The sequence below is a fragment of the Ceratotherium simum genome, chromosome 6 (genome assembly GCF_057802395.1).
Source record: "Ceratotherium simum simum isolate JZ-2026a chromosome 6, ASM5780239v1, whole genome shotgun sequence".
NCBI lineage: Eukaryota > Metazoa > Chordata > Mammalia > Perissodactyla > Rhinocerotidae > Ceratotherium > Ceratotherium simum.
Window position 1 is genome coordinate 89,502,112 of NC_141905.1, and position 19,171 is coordinate 89,521,282.

The 19,171-nt window shown below is 57.5% G+C and overlaps 1 protein-coding gene across 1 annotated transcript in view; it reads left to right on the plus strand.

Annotated features, from left to right (window-relative positions):
* JAKMIP3 (Janus kinase and microtubule interacting protein 3) overlaps positions 1–18,437 on the plus strand; it is a 67,577-nt gene extending 49,140 nt beyond the window's left edge. Inside the window, 11 exon segments of the mRNA XM_087432989.1 lie at positions 963–1,061; positions 1,989–2,087; positions 2,168–2,221; positions 6,486–6,551; positions 7,426–7,494; positions 7,584–7,661; positions 13,241–13,444; positions 14,768–14,833; positions 17,392–17,545; positions 17,548–17,676; positions 17,679–18,437. Of these exon segments, the coding sequence (XP_087289115.1) occupies positions 963–1,061; positions 1,989–2,087; positions 2,168–2,221; positions 6,486–6,551; positions 7,426–7,494; positions 7,584–7,661; positions 13,241–13,444; positions 14,768–14,833; positions 17,392–17,545; positions 17,548–17,676; positions 17,679–17,791 (1,131 nt within the window). The 3' untranslated portion in view covers positions 17,792–18,437.
* The last annotated feature ends 734 nt before the right edge of the window (positions 18,438–19,171 follow it).

Genomic DNA, 19,171 nt, shown 5'->3' on the forward strand with positions numbered 1-19,171 from the left:
GCACACTTTAGCATTGGTGAGCACGCATAACGGTTTGCTTGTACACTTAAACATGTACACACACATTCGTGAGCACACATGAACACTTGTGTGCATGCTGAAATGCTCACGTGCACATAAACACTCATGTGCACAGTTAAATGCTCGTGTGCACACTTAAAGCCTGTGCTTTTCTCTGGCTATGATGGGCACAGGGTCACACTTGTGGCCCTTGGTGCCTCCCTGTGGCCCCAGCTGTGCAGTGTGACACATGGCACAGGGAAAGATCCAGCTCCCGACTGCATCAACTCACTCAGGAAACGCTGATGCTCCTGGATCCATCTGGACCCGTCCCCTGAGCATCAGAGCAGGCCCCTCAGCCCCCCAAGTTCAGCCCATGGTGGACACCCTCCTGGTGCAATTCCCTGTCCTCACAAGACCATTGAGGACACACGCCACAAGCAGCATCGAGCTTACTCGTAGAAGGTGTGGGCCTCACACATTGGCTTCACTTGCTAAACCCAATATTTCAACAGTCCCTAATTAGTGAAGCTAGTTCTGGAGGGTGGCAGGCAGCCATGGCACATGGCCCCTCCATCGGACAACAGTGTTCTCCAGGCTCTGGGCCAGCCATGGGGAGGTGGGGGCCAAAAGGGACATCTTACTGCCTCTGTCCTTGGTAGGCGCCTTCTCTTCCCCATCTCTGCTCAGGCAGATGGGCTGGGCTCAGGGCTGCTTCTCCAGCTCCAGAGCTCCCCACTGCTGTGCCCGGCCCTGCGTCCCCCCACCCTGGGTTAGCCGAGGGGTGGAAACTCACCCAGTCTCACTAGGATGGACTCACGTGGACTCAGGCTGGAGTGAGGGCTCTGGGCTGTGTGCCCAGTGCCAGTCGGCCGTCCCCAGGGACATCCGGCAGCAGTTGGAAAAGCCAGAGAGTTGACCTCATGTGACCTCCAGGATCTCTTCCATCTCTTATTTTACAGATTAAGCAAATGGAGACGGAAGAGGCTCGGCTAAAACACGAGGTCCAGGATGCAAAAGACCAAAACGAGCTGCTGGAATTCCGGATCCTGGAGCTGGAGGTGTGCCGCGGGCGTGGGTGCCGGGCGTTGGGGGGGGGCCTGAGTGTCGTCACCCTGTAAGCCAGTGTGATTGAGGGCTGTGAGTCGGGCCTCCGTCACTGCCATCAGGGAGGAAAACAAAAGCAAGAACAAAACCAAGTGGACAAAAACACGAGTGTCTGCACACAGCGCCGGGGCCTCCCTCTCGGACCCGGCGACCCTCGGGGCACCCGGGGACAGGAGGTCATGACCTTCACTGGTGAGAATGACCACCCTCTCATACAACCCCGGGCCCCAGCCTGCTTGGTGTTTTAATGCACCAGCATTTCCGCCTGTCTTGGTCCCCACACACCTGAGGTGTCGGGAATGGGGTCCCACTTCCCTGCTGAGGAAGCAGGTTAGGTCCAGAGGGAGCCGCCCCTCGGGATCCTCCCCTCCACCCCTCTGAGGTGGCAGGAAGGCTGCGTGGCCGCTCTGTGTGCACGAGTGCGTCTGTGTGTGTGCTCACGTGCGTGTGTGTGATGGCCCCCTGTGGCCTCCAGGGCTCCTGCACATGGTCCTGGATGAGGATGGTGGCAGCACCACCAGCCACTGTCCTCAAGGGCTCGCTCTGGTCAGGCCTGTGGGGGACACTGCTCCTCCAGCCTCCCGACGGCCCTCTGGAATTCATGATGGACAGCTCTGGGGTCCCAAGGGCCTGTCTGTGCTGGGGGCTCCCCGCTCCTGGCAGCATCTGCCCGGGGCCGTCTTCTTGGGCAAGTCCAGCGAGGCTGCTGCTGCTGCGGCCGGGGCTTCGCTTTCACAAACTCCGTGTTGACCATGTTTGGTGGCCTTTGTGTCCTCACCGTGTTCCTCGGGTGGGCTCCCAGCACAGCCCTCTGCGGGGGGAGACGGGGAGATGGGGAGGGAACGGCCCGCCCATGCCCAGCCTTCCACTCTCTGTCTTAGGAGAGGGAGAGGAAGTCGCCCGCCATCAACTTCCACCACACGCCCTTCGTGGACGGCAAGAGCCCGCTCCAGGCGTACTGCGAGGCGGAAGGCGTGACGGTAAAGCCCCTGCCCCGACTCCGCCCATGCTGGCCCCTGCCCGGCTGGCACTCACCTGTCCCTTGTCTCTTTGCCTCTAGGACATCCTGGTCACAGAGCTGATGAAGAAGCTCGACATCCTGGGGGATAACGCCGTAAGTGTATGTTGCTCTCCTGACTTGTGCATGCCTCCCCATGCGACCACCCCAAAGCCCCAGCCCCTCCAAGGTCCAGGGCCTCGTGAGTCCCACTGCAGTCCTGCTGCAGGCTGCCCTGCCCATGCTGGCATCCTCCCCTCGGCCAGAGCCACTCAGGAGGGGCCCAGCATTTGGGAGAGACTCCATTCCTTCCTCCCGTTGTTCCTGCGCCTGTCCAGGTGGCGACCAGCCCCTGGAAGCACGGGGGTTCGGGGCCTCTGCTCTGCTGGGATGGGAAAGCCTCTGCTGTGCGCACCCCCATTCCTCCAGCAGAGACACTTCTGGCCTCATGTTGCCAGTTTCTGGAACCCCTCCCAGTCTTTAGGCTCTTCCACACCCTCGGTGGGGATGGGGGCTGCAGCTCCTTGGAGTGCCTGAGACATTCCAGACTCTTAGGGGTTCCCACTCCCTTGGTTTAGGAGGAGGGGCAGAGCCCATAAATAATCCCCAAATCTTAGTTAGGGCGGAGTTCCAATTTCTACAGCTAACTCCTTGAAAGAATGCTAATTACTGAGTGGGCAAAGTGACTGACCCCTTCATCCCACCCTCCATCCTCTGTCTATCCATCCTCCATCCACCCATCTACCTTCCATCCATCCATCCATCCATCTCTATCCTCCATCCTCCATCCATCCATCCATCCTCTATCCTCCAACCTCCATCCATCCATCCATCCATCCATCCTCCATCCTCCATCCATCCATCCATCCATCCATCCATCCATCCTCCATCCTCTATCCATCCATCCTCCATCCTCCATCCTCTGTCCATCCACCATCCATCCATCCTCCCTCCACCCTCCATCCATCATCCTGCACTTGTTGAACCCTCATCCAACAGAGGGCTCAACTGCTCTGGAAGGCAGCCCCACTCCACACCCTAGCACTTTTTTCTCTCAAGGTATACTAACAAATACACAGTCTACAGCTGGTCCTAAGGCACCCTGGGCTCGCCATCCTGGTCACTGCTCTCGAGAAAGAGCCAGGCACTTAGTCAAATTAGTGCACTTTGTGCAGTAGAGAGAGAGAAAAAAGAAACATGTGCATGCAAACACACACACACATTCTCACTAACACATAGGCTCTGGCTCACACATATGTTCTCATACGTTTTCACTCAAACACACATTCTCACTCACACATGTTCCCAGTAACACACACATTCTTACATTTACACACATTCTCACTCACACATGTTCCCACTCACACACCCATTCTCACACTTACGTTCTCACTCACACATGTTCCCACTCACACACACATTCTTACTCTCACACAAGTTCTCACTCACACATATTCTCACTCACACATGTACATTCTAACACACGTTCTCATTCACTCACACACCTTCTCACACACATTCTCACTCGCTCACACACGTACATTCTCACACATGTTCTCACTCACACAATACATTCTCTCACACACGTTCTCACTCACACACATTCTCACACACAATCTCACACAGACGTTCTCACTCACGATCTCACACACAATCTCACTCACTCACACACACATTTTCACTCTCACACACGTTCTCACACAGACTCTCACTCACACATGTTCTCACACACAGTCTCACTCACACACACGTTCTCACTCACACATGTTCTCACACACACTCTTACACATGTTCTCATTCACACACGTTCTCACTCACACACATGTTCTCACACACATTCTCAGTCATTCACACCTATGTTCTCACTCACACACACGTTCTCATTCACACACACACACCCCAAAACCCAGGCGCTCCTGCGCATTTTTGGAGCCAGCTGTTCTTCCTGGCAGCTGCGGGGTGATCAGGGCCTGTGTTGACAGGAGCCCTCTTGCCTGCCCTCCACTTGGGAAGCCATGAGGAGCAGGAGCAGGGCGAAGCCCCCAGCACGGGGGCTCTCCTGGCTGTATCTGCCCCTCACTCAGACCTGTGCTCCGTCTCAGCTGCAGATAGCAAAGGCACTAGCCCACAGCAGGGACGGCTGTTGTCAAGTATGCTCTGGGGTCCAGCCCTGGGTATCAGCCCCCATCACGGGCTCCTGGGAACCATATTGGTTAGCCTTCTGATTCACAGCTGGAGAAACTGAGGCCCCAGAGGTCACCCCCCCAGGGTCATGAGCTGACGTAGTGGCAGAGCCAGTATGAGCCCAGCTCTGCCCAGTCCTATTCTGGGCTCCTCCCCAGCCCTGTAGCTGCCCACCCAAGAGCACCAGTGAGCTGACTGCCATGAGCCGTCACGCAGCCCCAGAGCACAGGGACAGAGGCAGTTGGGGACTGGAGGACACACAAACTGGGTTTTACACTCAAGAGACCCTTGGCAGTTCCTGCTGACGGGCCAAGGGGGCGTCCCTTTGGTTCTGACTGTGTGGTCATATGGGCACACTTCAGGCAGGTGACAGGGACAGCCTGGCCCCCGTCACCTTCACATCCAGGATGTGCTAGTGCTGTGGCCACTGTCCCCAGACCACCCCAGAGAAAGCTGCGGCCTCCAAACTGGCCACGTGGGTACCTGAACCCCAGCCCTTGGCTTCCTCAGGAGTCGGGGCCTCGGAGTGGAGCAGGAAGGCTAGCGGGAGCAGAATGGAGGCCCGTCCTCCCTGGTGGGCAGTGTGCTCACCGCTGCTGCACTGGGGCTGCAGAGGGGACAGGTCACCTGGGGAAGGAAGAGCAGGGGCTGTGGGATGGAGCAGATGGCACTTTGCCAAGGCTGGGGCATCAGGACGTGGTCACCTCCAGGAGGGGAAGAGGAGCCGGGCCAGGCTGCTCACCAAGTAGGACGTCGCAGGTCCTTCAGCCTGGCCTAACCACGTCCAGGTAGATTCCTCAGTCACGCTGAAGCCACTTGCTCAGCCTCCTGACTCACCAACCTGCCCTTCAGGCCCAGCCCTGCCCTGGGAAGGGGAAGTGGCATGGGCAGCCTGGCTGGGTTCCCCGGGGCAGGAGGGATGAGGGGCACTTGGCCCCAGCCCCAGCACCACACCAATTGGGGGTGCAGCGTGCCCCAAGAGCAGATTCTGGCTCTGTGCCTACAGCAGTTGGTCATTAGCCCCCAGCCTGTGCTGTCTGCGAGGGGTGGGGGATGACGAGAGACACTGAATCAGGGCAGCTCTAGGGTGTGGAGCGAGGCCACCCTCCAACACAGTGATCCCGGCAGGCTCCTGGCTGCTCCAGCTTCTGCTCCCCATGCCCTCCCCCTCCCCCTCCTGGCTGTCCCACAAGGTGGGGCCCAGCAGTGGGGACGGCCCAGCTCCCACCCTGGTGCTGATGCAGGTTGCAGTCGGAATCTGAGTGGGTGAAGTGCCCACATACTCCAAGGATGCTCATTTGGCCCCAAAGCCAGACCCACCCTGCCCAGAAAGACCACCCAGGTGGGCCCCTTGGCATGCGGCATGAAAAAAACATGCAGAAAAAAGGCAAAACCACCAGGGATGGGAACTATTTCAAGCCATGAATATTTGATCTTCACTCTACATTCATAAGTGGTGTTTCAGTAATTCACAGTTGCATATGCAGAGAGCTGGCTTTAAACAAAGATGGAGACAAAGACAGAGAGTGGGGACATATTTATCACCGCCTGCCTGCTTGTTACATGGCTATCAGCAGTGAGAGGACAAGAGGGGACAAAATAGAGAGTGCACCCCGAGTGAACGAGGTCAAGAGTAGAGGGTGTCAAAGGCTCGGGATGGAGTTTTAGTAAAATTGACCTTTAGCTGTGACCCCAGGTCCCCTATGCCTGTCCCATCGGCCCCATACCTAGCACCCATCTTTCAGCCCCGCCCAGCACCTGTCACTCAGCCCCACCACCAGGCACCCATCTTTCAGCCCCGCCCAGCACCCGTCATTGAACCCCACCACCAGGCACCTGTCACTCAGCCCTACCACCCGGCACCCGTCATTCAGCCCCACCACCAAGCACCCGTCATTGAACCCCACCACCAAGCACCCGTCACTCAGCCCCACCACCCGGCACCCGTCACTCAGCCCCACAGCCAGGCACCCATCATTCAGCCCCACCACCAGGCACCCGTCATTCAGCCCCACCGCCAGGCACCCGTCACTCAGCCCCACCGCCAGGCACCCGTCATTCGGCCCCACCCAGAACCCATCATTCAGCCCCACCACCAAGCACCTGTCATTCAGCCCCACCACCCAGCACCCATCATTCAGCCTGGCCGGCTGAAGCGCTGCCCCTGACTATATGTGTATTCTGCTTTTGGGTGCAGAATCTGACCAATGAGGAGCAAGTGGTCGTCATACAAGCCAGGACAGTCCTGACCTTGGCCGAAAAGGTAACAGCAACTGTGTGGACACTCTCGGGAGAGCGTCCGGCTCCTTGCATGTCTCCCTTTCTGTGCTCAGCTCAGAGAAGATGTTCTCCCTGGGAAGAGGGGCCATGGAGAGCAAGGGGTCCACTAATCCTGTCTGCCTTGGGAGGTCTGGTACAGGCACAGGTCAGATAGCACCCACCACACATGTTTGCAAATGACAGATTCAGCCAGAACTTGCCCCAAGACCAACTCTGGCTCAGTTTACCCCCAAAGACCAGGAGATATGATGGGTCTGTATAACTGTCAGTGTTCTGTTTGACCTGTCAGGACCCTTCTCTGGGGGCCGCCTAGCCCACCTGGGCTCCCCACCCCCTAGCTTCCCTCCTCCCAGGGCTTCCAGGATGCTCCTGGTCCCACCCCCATAGCCAGAGCCTGCCCGGCAGGCCAGCTGTCAGCACTCCCTCCTGTGGGCCTCCAGCAGGAAGTGGAAGGGGTATCCAGTGAATGGGGGCTGGGGGGACGGGACTGCGAGAGAACAGGCTGCCCCTCCCTACGTCTCCTGGTAGAGCTCTCAGGTGCATCTACCCCCACTTCCCCCCAGCTAGTGACCCTCCTCTCCCTGGGGAAGGGTGGGGTAGAGACTTCCTGGACACCAGGCAGGGGTTTGGGGTGGAGCCTGGACCTGGCACACAGAGCTCACGCCAGCCCAGCCCCGACTCCCGGCGAGGGCTGAGCTCTCCCCTCCTGGAGGAAGAGTGGGAAGGGCAGAGAGGGCCAGGCCTCCCTCCTTCCTCTCCCAGGCTGTCTCCGTGGAGCCGGGGGAGGTGGGGTGGCTCAGGTGCCTGTGTGGCCACCTGAGAGGTCACGGTCACCTGTTCTTTGTGTTTGTGTCCAGTGGCTCCAGCAGATCGAAGAGACGGAGTCAGCTCTGCAGCGGAAGATGGTCGATCTGGAGAGTGAGAAGGTCGGTGGACATCTCGCCACGTGGCCCTGCATCACGGGGTCACCAGGTCTGACACCCGAGGCTGAGACGTGGGTCCTCTTGTGTTTCAGGAGCTGTTCAGTAAACAGAAAGGCTACCTGGATGAGGAGCTGGACTACAGAAAGCAGGCCCTGGACCAAGCTCACAAGGTAAGAGAAATGTGGCTGCTGGAACCCCCAGGGGGGCAGGATTTGGGGTAGAAATAGGGAAAGTTGTTCACATGTCCAGTGCTGTGTCATGGGGGCTCAGACCCCTGCCCAGGAAGATCCTGGGCCCGGTGTGACCAGCGTGGGGTCACTCTCTGCATTTCTCCTTCTGGAGACCCCCTGCTCAGTGGGCTCTGAGGAGGCTTTCCGGCCCAGTCAGCAGACCCTTCGCCCCAGGAATGCAGGCACACGAGCAGAGCTCAAAAGGACATTTGAAGTGAGTTGAGAAAATAGAATTCATTGAAAACTATGCATGTACGAATTAAGTGAACACAGTTGAATGTTTGTAAGTAACATCATTCGTCTGGGGACCCCTGCTTTTGTTCATCGACCACCCGAGAAATGCAAGTCGTGCCTGTCCTCTGCACATCTGCTTCCCCGCGGGGCAGTGTCTGCCACTGGTAAACCTAAGGGGGTGTCCCCATGTGGGGTGAACACCGAGATCTGAGGGATCTGTAGACACTTTGTCTCTGGGAGTCAGTCCTCACAGAGGTTGGTTTGAGAACAGGAAAAGAAACTTCACTTGAACTTCAGGCAGCCTTCCTGTGTCGAGGCGGTGACCCCGTATCAAGTGCTGCGTCGTAGCTCCTCAACGAGCACAGCAGAGGCACACGCCGAGGCTTCCTGGAGGAGCGCGTCCCGCACTGCCTTTCTGGCCATCAGTTACACCTGTAAATTAACGCCCCCTTGAGAATGGTCCTTCCTGGCTGGGTGTGCCTTTGTCTCCTAGACTGAATCCTTAAAGTCAGAGCACATCATGGCGCTAGTTCAGGAAAAGCTGTCTTGCGGCCCGCGTGAGGCGGCCGGAGGATTAGCTAAAAGTAGGCGTGGAGTCTGGAACTTACCCCACCGCCAGCTGGGCGGCCTGGCCCAGTGACTCGGACACTTGTGGTCAATAGAGGTATTAATTCCTGCCTCCTGGAGTTGCTGGGAAAATAAGATTGCTGTGTGGAGAGTGGGTCACAGTAGCTTATTCAGGATAGCTATTGCTGCCCGGCTTAGAAGCTGACAGTTTAATGTTTCTGTTGTGCCCATCAGGGCCCTGGTGAGGCAGGGGATGCCGGGGGGCTCTGCCTGAGCTTAGGGTGGGCTTCCTGAGGGTCAGGGAGTGTGCCCCCTGCTGGGTGATGATGGTGATGATGGCCCGCTGACTGGCCAGTCATTGTGTGCTGCCTGCGGGAGCAGCCACAGAGGAGGTGGCAGAAGGAGGTGGCCTCAGAGAGAGCCAAACCGGCACTGATGGGCCTTCTCAGAAATATGTGCTAAGGCCCGTGTTTCCAGTCAACTCAGGTGCCAGGTGCTCACAGTATATGGGGGCAGCCAGGCAGCTCTGAGCCGCCCACACTGACGCTGTCTGTGCTCTGGTCCTGAGTCCTGGACACCCCCAGGAAGGGCACAGCTCACCTCTAGGACCCAGGCATTACTCAGAAGACAGCCTCACAAACGGGAATTTATTATATGACACCTGTGCAGAAAACATGGGTCACTGAGATGATGTCGGAGAGACGGCTTTGTAACAAACACACACACACACACACACCTGCATACCATAGAAATGCTAAAGAAAACATTGCCCTAGGGGAACAGGGAGGGGCTGGGGGGGTGAGGACCCCTCCCTGGGCGATGACTGTGGGGGGGTCCTCCCTGGGAGATGACTGTGGGGGGTCCTCCCTGGGCGATGACTGTGAAGGGGTCCTCCCTGGGTGATGACTGTGGGGGCCCTTCTGCCCATTCCCACAGGAAGGACCCACGTTTTGCTGTCTCACTCTTGTTTTCTTTTTCCTTATTTATTTTTTTGTGAGGAAGATCGGCCGTGAGCTAACTTCCGATGCCAATCCTCCTCTTTTTTGTTGAGGAAGGTTGGCCCTGGGCTAACATCCGTGTCCATCTTCCTCTACTTTATATGGGACGTGGCCACAGCATGGCTTGCCAAGCGGTGCGTCGGTGCGCGCCCGGGATCCAAACCTGCAAATCCCAGGCCGCCATAGCAGAGCACGCGCACTTAACCACTTGCGCCACCGGGCTGGCCCCTCACTCTTGTTTTCTTATCGCTATACCAGCTCGCACTTTCCCCTGGACCATTAGCCTTGTATCTGTCATTCAGGAAACCCCGTGCAGGAGGGTGGCACAAACCAGCTCTGGGGTGCTCTGGGGGCTGCAGGCCTGTGGGTACCTGCTAGGTTTCACACCCTCTCTGCTCTATGAGCACAAGAGCCACAGCCAGGCTTTGGAAAGGCAAGGATGGTCCCTAACGTGCGGTGACGGCTGTCTAGGAAGCTGCTAGCAGACCTGCTGTTCCCGGACAAGGCTGGGGAAAGGGGGTGTGCACAGACGCTCCTCTAGGTGGCCCAGGTTCTCCAGGTGGCCCATCACTGGTGTTCCTGTATGTAGGGAAGGTCACGGACATCCCCGCTCCCAGGTTCCTGGGAAGCCATTGTGATGTTAATTCTAAGCCCCATGCTCAACCCTTTTATTTTTAAATGCTGGAGCTTATCTTAAAAGCACTAAGCTCTTTTTCTGTAAGAAGTGGCAGTTGATATGGGGTGTGAGCTGGTTGTGACAGCTGGGGACCGTTTATTTTGTGGCTGTCAAGAACAATAAAATGTAAGTGAGGTCCGAAAGTCTTTTTTTTTGCTTTTCCTAAAATGTCTCCTAAGCCAAAAGGCGTTTTCATAATCATTTTGCCTGAAGAAAAGGAAACATTTATTTCTAAAGATGTTACATTTTTGATGGGAAGATGGGTTTCTATAGTTTGAGAATTTGGTTTTTTCAAAGATTATATCAATAAAATTTCCTGAGGAAAAAGCTTTAAAAGTACTTCAGATCAAATTGCTAAATCCTTAGGAATTTATAACAAGGTATGTATTTTGGCTGCTGAGCGATAGTAAAGGGATCATTTTGCGTCATTTTGCACGGTGGTTTCTGGGTCACGAACTGGACTTCTGGAAGGCAGCGGAGGGGACGAGCACTCCCTGCTCAACTCTTTCCCTCTCGCCGCGTCCCCGCACACGGCCCAACCTCTGGCCCTCGCTGCCCGCCAGCTCCAGCCTCCCTCAGTCCTTCCCCCGCCCTTGGCCTCGTAGCATCAGCCCCGACCTGGGGACTCCGGGGCCTGGCTCCCACTCAGCCTGGTCAGCTGCCCTGCTTCTCCCAGGTCTTCTCATGGGTGGGCGTCTGTGGGCTCCAGGCCCTTCCCCCGAGATCCACAGTGGGCACTGTCCCCATAACTGTGGCCCTTCTCCCCATCAGTGGGGAGCCCAGCCTCTACGGCTCCTCCTGAAGGGCCTGGACCGTGCTCAGCCCCAAGCCGTCCACCAGACGAGGCCTGTGCACAGAGCTCCTGAGGGCTCCAGGGCTGCTGGGTGGTGAAGCTACCAGCGAGGCCAGCGAGTGGACCTGGGCGACCCCTCAGGTCCGGATACGCCCCCCAGTCCACACCCCAGTGCCAGAGCGGCACCTGGCAGCTCTCCCACAGCTCTGACGACTCCCTCACTAGCGTCCACTCCTCGGGGCCAGAGCAGCCGTGAGCCGGCAGGCTCTGTTTTATGTTGGCACCGCTCCGGTGGTCCCCTCGGAATCCACGCTGATGTGAGTCTCTGCTCGTCACTCAGCTTGGCCACATGCCCTTGACAGTGTTCTGTAGATGTCCGCCTGTCCTCCCACCTGTCTCCCCCACCATCAGCTCCCTCTCTGGGCCTCCCAACAGCAGGAGAGGGGGAAGGGTCCATTTCCTTGCCTGGAGAGCTGAGGGGTGGGCTGCCCCGGACCCCACCGAATGGGGCATCTTGGCCAAAGGCTGCAGAGCTCTGTTTCTTCTTGAATTGAAGGTGATCAGTATGACATCTTACCTGATTTCACAAATGACATAATTATTTCACAAATTTACCTGATTCCATAAATTGCATCAATTATGCTATGTGTGAATAGTTTTAAAACATCAGAAGCCTCTCCCTGGAGGGTTTTGTGTTCATTCGTCATTCAGTTACCACGTAGTGTCTGCTCATGAGCTGGGCTCTGTGCTGGGACTGCACAGAGGTGGGCAACAAAACCCCTCAGCCTGGAGGAGAGAGAATTAACTGACAGTCAAAAAGGAGGTGCAGGATTGTAGAGGAGGAGAGGGGCTCACGGGCAGAGCAAGTTGGGCTAGGTAGGTGGGTTTTGAAGGATGAAGAGGAGTTTGTCAAACTCCAGGCAGAGAAGCATCCTGAGCATGGTCAGGGAGGTGTGGGTGGCATGCATGTTTCGGGACCAGCAGTGTGGGGGGGCTCTCCATCTCAGGGCCCACACGGGGCAGTGTGAGGACCATGGACTCTGAGCCCCCGCAAGGTCCAGACCCCAGCTCTGCCCCCGCAGGACCCTGTGTAAGTTGTTCACCCCCAGTTGTATAACCAATTGAGTGTGACTCGGTTTCCTTGTCTGTGAACTAGAGCTAACAAGAGCTCCTACTTCATGGAAGGGGCGAGGGGCTGAAGACTTTGTGGAGGTGAAGTCTTACACCAGGCGCCATGGGTGTGGGCATCCTCAGGGTTATCATCTGGGAGAGTGGAGGTGATGAAGCTGGGAGAGGGGCAGAGGCCCGGCACACGGGGCCTTGAGGCCGAGCGAAGGTGAGGCCATGTTTGAGGGAGCAGGGAGCAACCAAGAGAGAGAGAAGGACTGCCCCACAGCCAGGAGGCCAGAGTCTGAAGTCAAGGTGTCTCTGAGGCTCCCTCCTGCCTCTCCCAGCTCCTGGGGGCTCCAGGCGCTCCTTGACGTGTGGCTGCGTCACCCCACTTCCTTCCTCTGTTGTCACATGACTTCTCCCCCATGTCTTCTGTGACTGTCTCCAAATTTCCCTCTTCTTCTGAGGATAAGAGTCACTGGATTAGGGCCCATCCTAATCCAGCATGACCTCCTCTTAACTGGGTTATCTGCAGAGCCCCTGTTTCCAAATAAGGCCACACCCACATGTTCCAGGGTTAGGTCTTGAATGAATCTTTTCGGGGACATGATTCACCCCACCACATTGAGGCCTGCAGAGTGGCCTAGCCCTGTGTGGTGGGAGGCTGGGAAGTCAAAGACTTGCCCCCCTGCTGTTTTAACTTCAAACAAACTCTTGTGAGTGCTGCCTTCCTTCATTCCTGGCGACCCCCAAACCCAGGGTATGATGAAGATCGTGGGCAAAGGAAGACACCTTCCCTCTGTTCTTTTCTCCAGGGATGCCTGCCCCCCATCTCAAATATGTGCTGACCACGTGTTCCCGGATGTTAACATGATACAAGAATTCTGCCACATACATTGCGCGTTACAAGTCGTGTGGAAGGGAGTGATCTTGAAACAGTTACCCCGACTGTTTCCACTCTATAGAACATCACTTAAGCCGATTGAGAATTAAGTAGTCCCCTTCGTGGAGAGACTTGGAGATGTTGTAACCCTGAGGGATCTCGGGGTGCCCCAGGCCCCCGTCAGGCCCGAGGAGTCCCTGGGGGAGACAGGTCCAGTTTGGGAGAAGGTGAGGACTGACGTCTCCCTCCTGCCCCCAGCACATCCTGGAGCTGGAAGCCATGCTGTACGATGCGCTGCAGCAGGAGGCGGGGGCCAAAGTGGCCGAGATGCTGTCGGAGGAGGAGCGTGAGAAGCTCAAGGTGGCCGTGGAGCAGTGGAAGCGCCAGGTCATGAGCGAGCTGCGCGAGCGGGACGCCCAGATCCTGCGGGAGCGCATGGAGCTGCTGCAGCTGGCGCAGCAGGTGCGGGGCCTGGGGGGCAGCGGAGGCGTTCTGGCCGGGCTTCCCATGGCCTGCTTTCCAATAGCCACACCCTCCAACCTCGGGGCATGCCAATGGCCGCGCCCTCCCGCGGCCACGCCACGGGGCCCTCCTGCCTGACTGGGCGTCTCCTGACCAGCCTCGAGGGTCGTACTGCCCAGGCCTCTGGGTGCATGTCCCTTCTGCTGGGACCCTGACTGCCCGTTGTCCTCCGCAACTCCTCCCTCAATGGTGACGGCATAGTGAAGGTGGCATCCAGGGAGCAGCAGCTCGTGGGCCCGGGAGCAGCCTCTGGCCTTCTCCTAGCCTAGGGGCACTTGGGGACCTCAGGCCAGTCCAGCCAGTCCATTTCTAACAGGAGGTGAGGGACCCTGGCAGGCTGGACAGCCTTGGTGTGTAAGCCATGTCTCCACTCCCCTGAGCGTGTCACCGTGACCTAGAGGGGCCTTTACGGATGTGTTCATCCCAAAAGACAGCTTGTGAAGTCAGATGAACTAGTGAGGCGGGGTTTGCTGTGGCTGTCAGCGGGCTGATGTCTGACCAGAGCATTGGTCAGCTACCAGGACACCCGCTGCCGAATCCAGGCTGGTCAGTTTGGGGACGGTCATCTGTGGCCCCTCTTGCTCCCATCAGACAGGCCGTGGTCAGAGCTTAGCTGGGGTCCAGGCACAGGCATCCAGGTCCAGTGTGGACACACAAATTTGCATCCAGGTGGCATTGCTTTGCCTACCAAAGTGAAGACCAGGGCTTCAAAATGTGGCATCATCCTCGCAAGGAAAGTCCTCCTGTGGCTGGCTTTGTGACCCTCCTGCTGCTCATCATCCTGCTGTAATGGCATTTGGGAAGGACTGTGAATCGATTCCTTACCGTTCCCTTGGGCTCCTAGCATTATGGCTTACGGTCTGAAGTTGTACCAGGCGGGAGGGTGTCATTCCCACCGCTGGAAGCATGGCTGCTGGGGAGGGCTGTCCACTTTCCTGTTGGAGCAAAGCAGCAGACTAAGAAAGGCTGTGTCCGTAAGGGAAACTGAGGCGAGCAAGCTTGCCCCTCTCCTTAGCCAAGGCTTCCTAGAAGTCCACTAGAGAGGGCAGACTGAGGCTCCTGCACCTCATGGTGCAGACACGACTTAAAAACCGACAGCAATGAAAACATGGTCAGCCACGGCCACCCGGGCCCGTGTCCACATGGCAGCCGCTCTGTGGCTATTTGTCCACCACGTGCAGGGGTGAAGATCTTGAAAGGCTTTCCCGCTTGGTTTCACAAATACTCTGGTTATTGAAGATTTTCCTCCTTTTAACATTGCAGAGAATTAAAGAGTTAGAAGAAAGAATAGAAGCTCAGAAGAGACAAATAAAGGAACTGGAGGAAAAGGTAAAATAAATGAAAATTTCGGGGCTTCTTTCGGAGCTTACGTAAAGAGAACAGACAGCTCCCAAGGGGTGTCGTTTAGCACTACGTCTGAGGTTCGGGGCACAGCGTGAACAGGAAGAGGTGTCAGGGCGGTATCTGCTCTGGACCAGGAGCTGGGAGCTGGGGTCTGGGAACGCCCCCTCTGCAATGACCCAGCCATGTGACCCCAGAGAGCCATGTCTCTCTCAGCCTCAGTTTTCCCACTGTGCCAGACCAGCAACCTAGGTTCCCTTTAGTGCTGATGGCTGTGCTAAAGCATTTGATTCCTCCAAGTTCACCAAGCACACTGGTCTAAAAATCAGGTTCCTGAAAGATGGGATTTCCTCTTGAGGACGGCTTGTCCATCAGTACAACTCTCTTGTCTGGTCCTTACAGAAATCGCTTCCAGGTTTAGGAAACTCTGGATGCTGGCGGGAGTTTAGTTTGGGGCCATTCGGCTCGGGGCCCCAGCAGGACTGTCCGAGTCTTTTCCTGGATGCCCGGCTCTACCAGGCATGGGGTCGCAGACACTCAGTCCACTCACGGTAGCAGTCACACTTGGTGCTCCCCAAGTCAGTGTGCACAGAGTGAGCCCAGAGAGAACCCCGGCTCCTCCTGCAGGGTGTTGCTTAGTTTTAGGGCAGTTCTTTTTCTGTGGTTTAGGGATGTTTCCGTGATCTCTGGGAGTCAGACTGTTGGTCCTGCCTGTGGGGCAGATCTTACCATATGACCGACCGCCTCCCCCTGAGCGCTGAGTGAAGCGGTCACTCGGATCCACCTCCCTGGCTTGTCTCTTCCAGAGAGGACAGGAGGCTGGTGTTTGGACAGGACCCCCTGTGGGCTGCAGGTCCTCAGCCGCCTGGCCTGAGGAAGAGCCGGCCCTCCCCAGGGCTGTCCTCCTCCAGCTGGTCTCCCCCTGCCCACCCCGCCCTGCCCACCCCTCCTCGTCAATGGCAAAACCCGTCCTTTCTCTGGGCACTTTACTGCCATCTGCCAAGCAATCGTCACGGTAAACATGCAAATCCATCGCACCAGTGCCTGTCTCCGGCCCCTAGGACCGCATAGGGCACAACCAGCAGACAGGAATTTGCCCACCCCGTGGACGCCCGACACGTGGGGAAACATCCACCAGGCTCGCCCGAGATGCCAGAGAGGCAGAGGGGACACGTATTTGTTTGTATTAAATACTAGAAATTTTTAAATTGGTGTTTATTCTTTTGATCTCTCTAACGCAGCTCTGCATTTCCAAGCAATTGTGCCACTGCCAGATTTTCTCTTGTGTCTAAATTGGCCTGGTTCCCTCCCCTCAACTCAAAATGAGGCTCCAAGTGTGAAATCTATTCAGGATGCTGGCTGTGCTGTATCATTTATAATGGGACTGAGACCAAAACATTGTCTGGGAGCGCTGGCGTTTGCCTGGCGCCTGGAGTGTCTTTCCACAAGACTTCCATCATTACGATTAGCCAGCTAGTGCTTTCACCATCAGCTCTGGAGACAGGTGCAGGTGGTCTGTCCTGCCCCACAGAGGAGGAGCTGAGAGGCGAGGTGACCAGCAGAGGCTCGCTCTTGCCGGGGACATGCTGGACCAAGGCCTCCCGACCGTTGTCCACAGCCCAGCCTCTGGTGGGGGCAAGGTCCCCAGAGCGTGTCCCTACGTGGTGACTTCTGACCCAGGGCATCCTCACAGCCCCTGGTGGCATGACCCTTAACCACTGGACGCCAGCACGCCAGGATTTGCCCCTGTCCCCCGCCGGCAGCCCCGTCTTGCTCTGTCTGTGATCACACGTTATTTCCTGCCAGAAGCTCTACAAACTCTCTTTTCTCTTTCTTTCCCTCCATGTCCTCACCCTCCCCTTTCCTTTTCAGTTTCTATTTCTGTTCTTATTTTTCTCCTTAGCCTTCATTCTGTGGTCATAGCTCTCCTGGACACCTGGACGTGGTGAGTATTTCATCGACTGGCGTTTCCTGGCCAGGGTCCCGCTCTGCTTCCTAGGGGACCAGAACGGCCCTCGCAGCCCGGGGAGCTGCCGCCTGCTCTTCCGTGAGGAGGGCGACGCCCAGGGCTTCCCAGGGTCTGTTCCAGAGCTGCCCGCAGCCTTCAGGCCTCAGCACCTGCCCCGGGGTCAGGGTTCAGAGGGGTCGCCATCGTCAGAGGGTGCGAAGGGCACTTGCCTTTCCTGAGAAGGAAGGGGAGCAGAGGACCCTCCCACAGGACCTGCCCCAGGAGGAGAGAAGAGCATGTAAATGCCTTCAGTTGGCGCGTCCAGGCCCCTGCCTCTGCGGCGCCTCGGCAGAAGCAGTGCTGGTGGAGTGAGGCTGTTTCCTGTCTTTCCGTCCTTTTCCCATAGTCAGTATTGAGTCCAAGCCTGGGTTATGTTGGACGTTCGGCCAGAAATGTCCGGGTTTCCCTGACACGCGGGGCAGAGGGCCCTCCCTGCGGGAGCTGTGGTCACCCTTTCCCCGAGACCCTCACCCCTCCAGCCCCTTCCCTCTCGCCGAGCAGCCTCTCTGATGTGTGTCCTACGTCTCTTTTCTTCCAGCCCCCAGAGCAGCCGGACCCCATCCCTCCAGCTGGACCAGAGAGCAGTGGGTGCCCAGGCAGCAAAACGAGGTACCCCGTCTCATCCCTGAAGACCCAAGAGGATCTGGTCTCTGCGGACCCCCTCCCGTCGAGGAAGAGGGAGAAAGGGGGGCTTTGAGGGCCTCTGAGCGGACAACTGTCCATGTCGTTGAGCCAGAATTAGAACTAGTTTTCTGACTGGGCTCCTCTGGAAGAGGCCTGGTCTTGGCTGCTGGACCCTGGGGTTCCTCCTCGGGACACAGCCTCCATCCCGGTTACAGGGATGCATGAGTTCCCTGCTGAGCAGGTGGGAAGAGCTGCTTCTGTGCAGGAGCACGTCCCCAAGCCCTGGACTCTCACCTCTCTCGGTTCCCCCATGAGCTGTACCATGTGTCTCAGAGGAAGATGCTGAGAAACAACGCAGCCACCCCACAACGTGATGACACGAAAGCTGTGGTCTCAGTGGTGACCTTCACCCAGGGAACTGGGACCGTTCACTGGGGACGTCCCGAGGACAGTTTCCCTGTGACACCTTGGGTGGGCCACAGGAACGCTACTGCTCGCTTGCTGGGGTCCCGAGAACTTACCGATGGTCACGTCCCGACACCCCCCTTGATTATGACTCCGTCACTCCATGGGAACAGACGAGAGTTAGGCTGCCTCACCGCTCCGAGCCATCAACCCTCTGCCTCCCACCCCGCCTGAGACATGAAGGCTGAAGCGCAAGAAGTGTGGTGGGACTGACCACAGGGAGGGTTTGGGCATGATAAGGGGAGGTGGATGAGAGAGGGATGGGCCAACTGGAAAGGGGCCTGACTGTCTCAGAGATCATGGAGACCGAAGGCCGCCTCTGACAACGTGGGGCCCTGGGCACCTGGCACCACCCAGCCTGGACGCCAGTGGCTGCTGGGAGCCGAGCGTGGCCGAGCTGCCCTGTCCAGAGCTGCAGGCTTCACGCTCAAGGGGCAGTGCCCAGCAAGGGGCTGGCCATGCACCTGTGGTTCTGCGGATGTGAGAAGGGAGCCTGACCCCATGAGATGAGCAGGTAAGGCACTGCCATCCGACCGTCAGGATGGAGCTCTCCCTCCGCCCCGTTTGGGGCCTTTGTGGGCACTGACACGACTCCTTCTGGTGTGCTGGATTCCGCCTGGTCTAATTCTGCTTAGTCCAGTGCGGCCCCGTTTGAAATGTGGTTCAGTTTGCTGAGACACTCCCCCTGGGTATCTATATAGGCGAGTGGGGTGAGGTGGGGTGGCTCACTTCCCATCACCACCTCTAGACCAGAGGCAGCTCCCTGCGGGCGTCCGTGCCTGGGCTCCTCGCTGGCCCTCCATGTGCTGGGCCCCTTGTGGGCCAACTTGGCCCAGACCCAGGACAGTGCCCTCGAGGCCAGCCGAGGCCTCCCCTAGCCACCTGTGAGCCTGCCATGGAGAACATCCCTGAGCCACCAGGACGGCCTCACCTCCCTCCTGGCAGTGAAGAGCCGAGGCTATTGGCCTGCTCTGCCCACACCCCATCTTGCTGCTCCCAGAAACTCCCCAAAAAGAAAGCTTCCTACGTTATCTTGAGGAGAAATCCCTCTCTGCCCCAACTCTCAGCTCAGAGGGGCTTCCCGTATGTCCCAGGCGCAGTCATGAGGGCCACCTCTCCCACTTTGCCTCTTCCCCCTGCCCCCAGGGCCAGGAGGCAGGGAGGCTGGCTTCCCAGCAGGGAGGAGGATCAGGACAGGGCCGGGCACTCCGTTGCTGAGCTCTTCTTTG